This window comes from Arachis ipaensis, chromosome B10, assembly GCF_000816755.2.
Source record: "Arachis ipaensis cultivar K30076 chromosome B10, Araip1.1, whole genome shotgun sequence".
NCBI lineage: Eukaryota > Viridiplantae > Streptophyta > Magnoliopsida > Fabales > Fabaceae > Arachis > Arachis ipaensis.
This window is the reverse complement of record NC_029794.2, coordinates 3,722,850-3,723,866: the sequence shown is the minus strand read 5'-3', so window position 1 is coordinate 3,723,866 and position 1,017 is coordinate 3,722,850. Positions and strand designations below refer to the sequence as shown.

The 1,017-nt window shown below is 29.8% G+C and overlaps 1 protein-coding gene across 1 annotated transcript in view; it reads left to right on the top strand.

Annotated features, from left to right (window-relative positions):
* LOC107623798 (GDSL esterase/lipase At1g28580) overlaps window positions 1–631 on the top strand; it is a 5,472-nt gene extending 4,841 nt beyond the window's left edge. The window contains exon 5 of the mRNA XM_016326172.2: window positions 222–631. Within this exon, the coding sequence (XP_016181658.1) occupies window positions 222–463 (242 nt within the window). The 3' untranslated portion in view covers window positions 464–631. The remainder of the gene's footprint in view (window positions 1–221) is intronic.

The window sequence follows — 1,017 nt, the reverse complement described above, 5'->3', positions numbered from 1 at the left end:
TAAAATAATAGATTTTTTGCGATCTCGTTGAGATTATTCACCGGTCACCATATGCATGTGTTTCATGTGGTGGTTATTTAATTTTGGCTTCCAATATAATGTACTATCCCATGTTTTGTTTATTATTTCCTATATATAATATTAGATTTACAATACAATGGAGGATCTCGTGGTTAATTAATTATCAATAATTGTACCGTTGTTTCTTCGTGCTAATGCAGGATTCACAAATTCAACTCAAAATGCTTGCTGTGTTCCTGAAAATGCGAATTATAATTACGATTCTTCGGTGCGTTGTGGAGATCCAACGGTGATTGCTTGTGATGATCCATCCAAATATATTTCATGGGATGGTATACACTTAACTGAAGCAGCATATAAATGGATTGCCAAAGCTCTATTGAAAGGTTTATACACTAAGCCTAAAATTAGTATCTCATCATCATGTGATTCAGTGATATGATGTTACCACATTTACCCTAGTTTTGGTATGTATATATATATTAGCTCCTATTTTTAATTTAGAGGTTTTAATATTAAACTCTACCATACCTTGAGATCAGCCATTGTCCTGTATTGTTATATGTTCTCCCGAAAAATATTCCTACACAAGAATTGGTCATTATATTAACGGATCGGAAATATTTGGTAACTAAAGAAAATCAGCCAAAAATAGTCATATCTTGTCTTATTTAATATTCATTAATTATTACGATAATTAATTAATGTTAAATAAGATAAATTCTGACTATTTTTTATTTTTGTCTACCTAACATTACCCATTATTAATTACTACTGTGTAAGAATTGGGAACAATGTATTGTTTGTAATATAAATGTAATAAAATTGAGTATGTGGTTGGTGTGTTGATAAGCATTACCCTAAAGTAAGAATTTTAAATTATTTCAGATAATTATTCTTTACGTCCTTATCATGGTCGACCTTCCACTTCCTTATTTTTCTGAAATTGCTAAAGCTTCCAAAAAGAAGTGCAAGAATTAATAAGTTTATTAAACC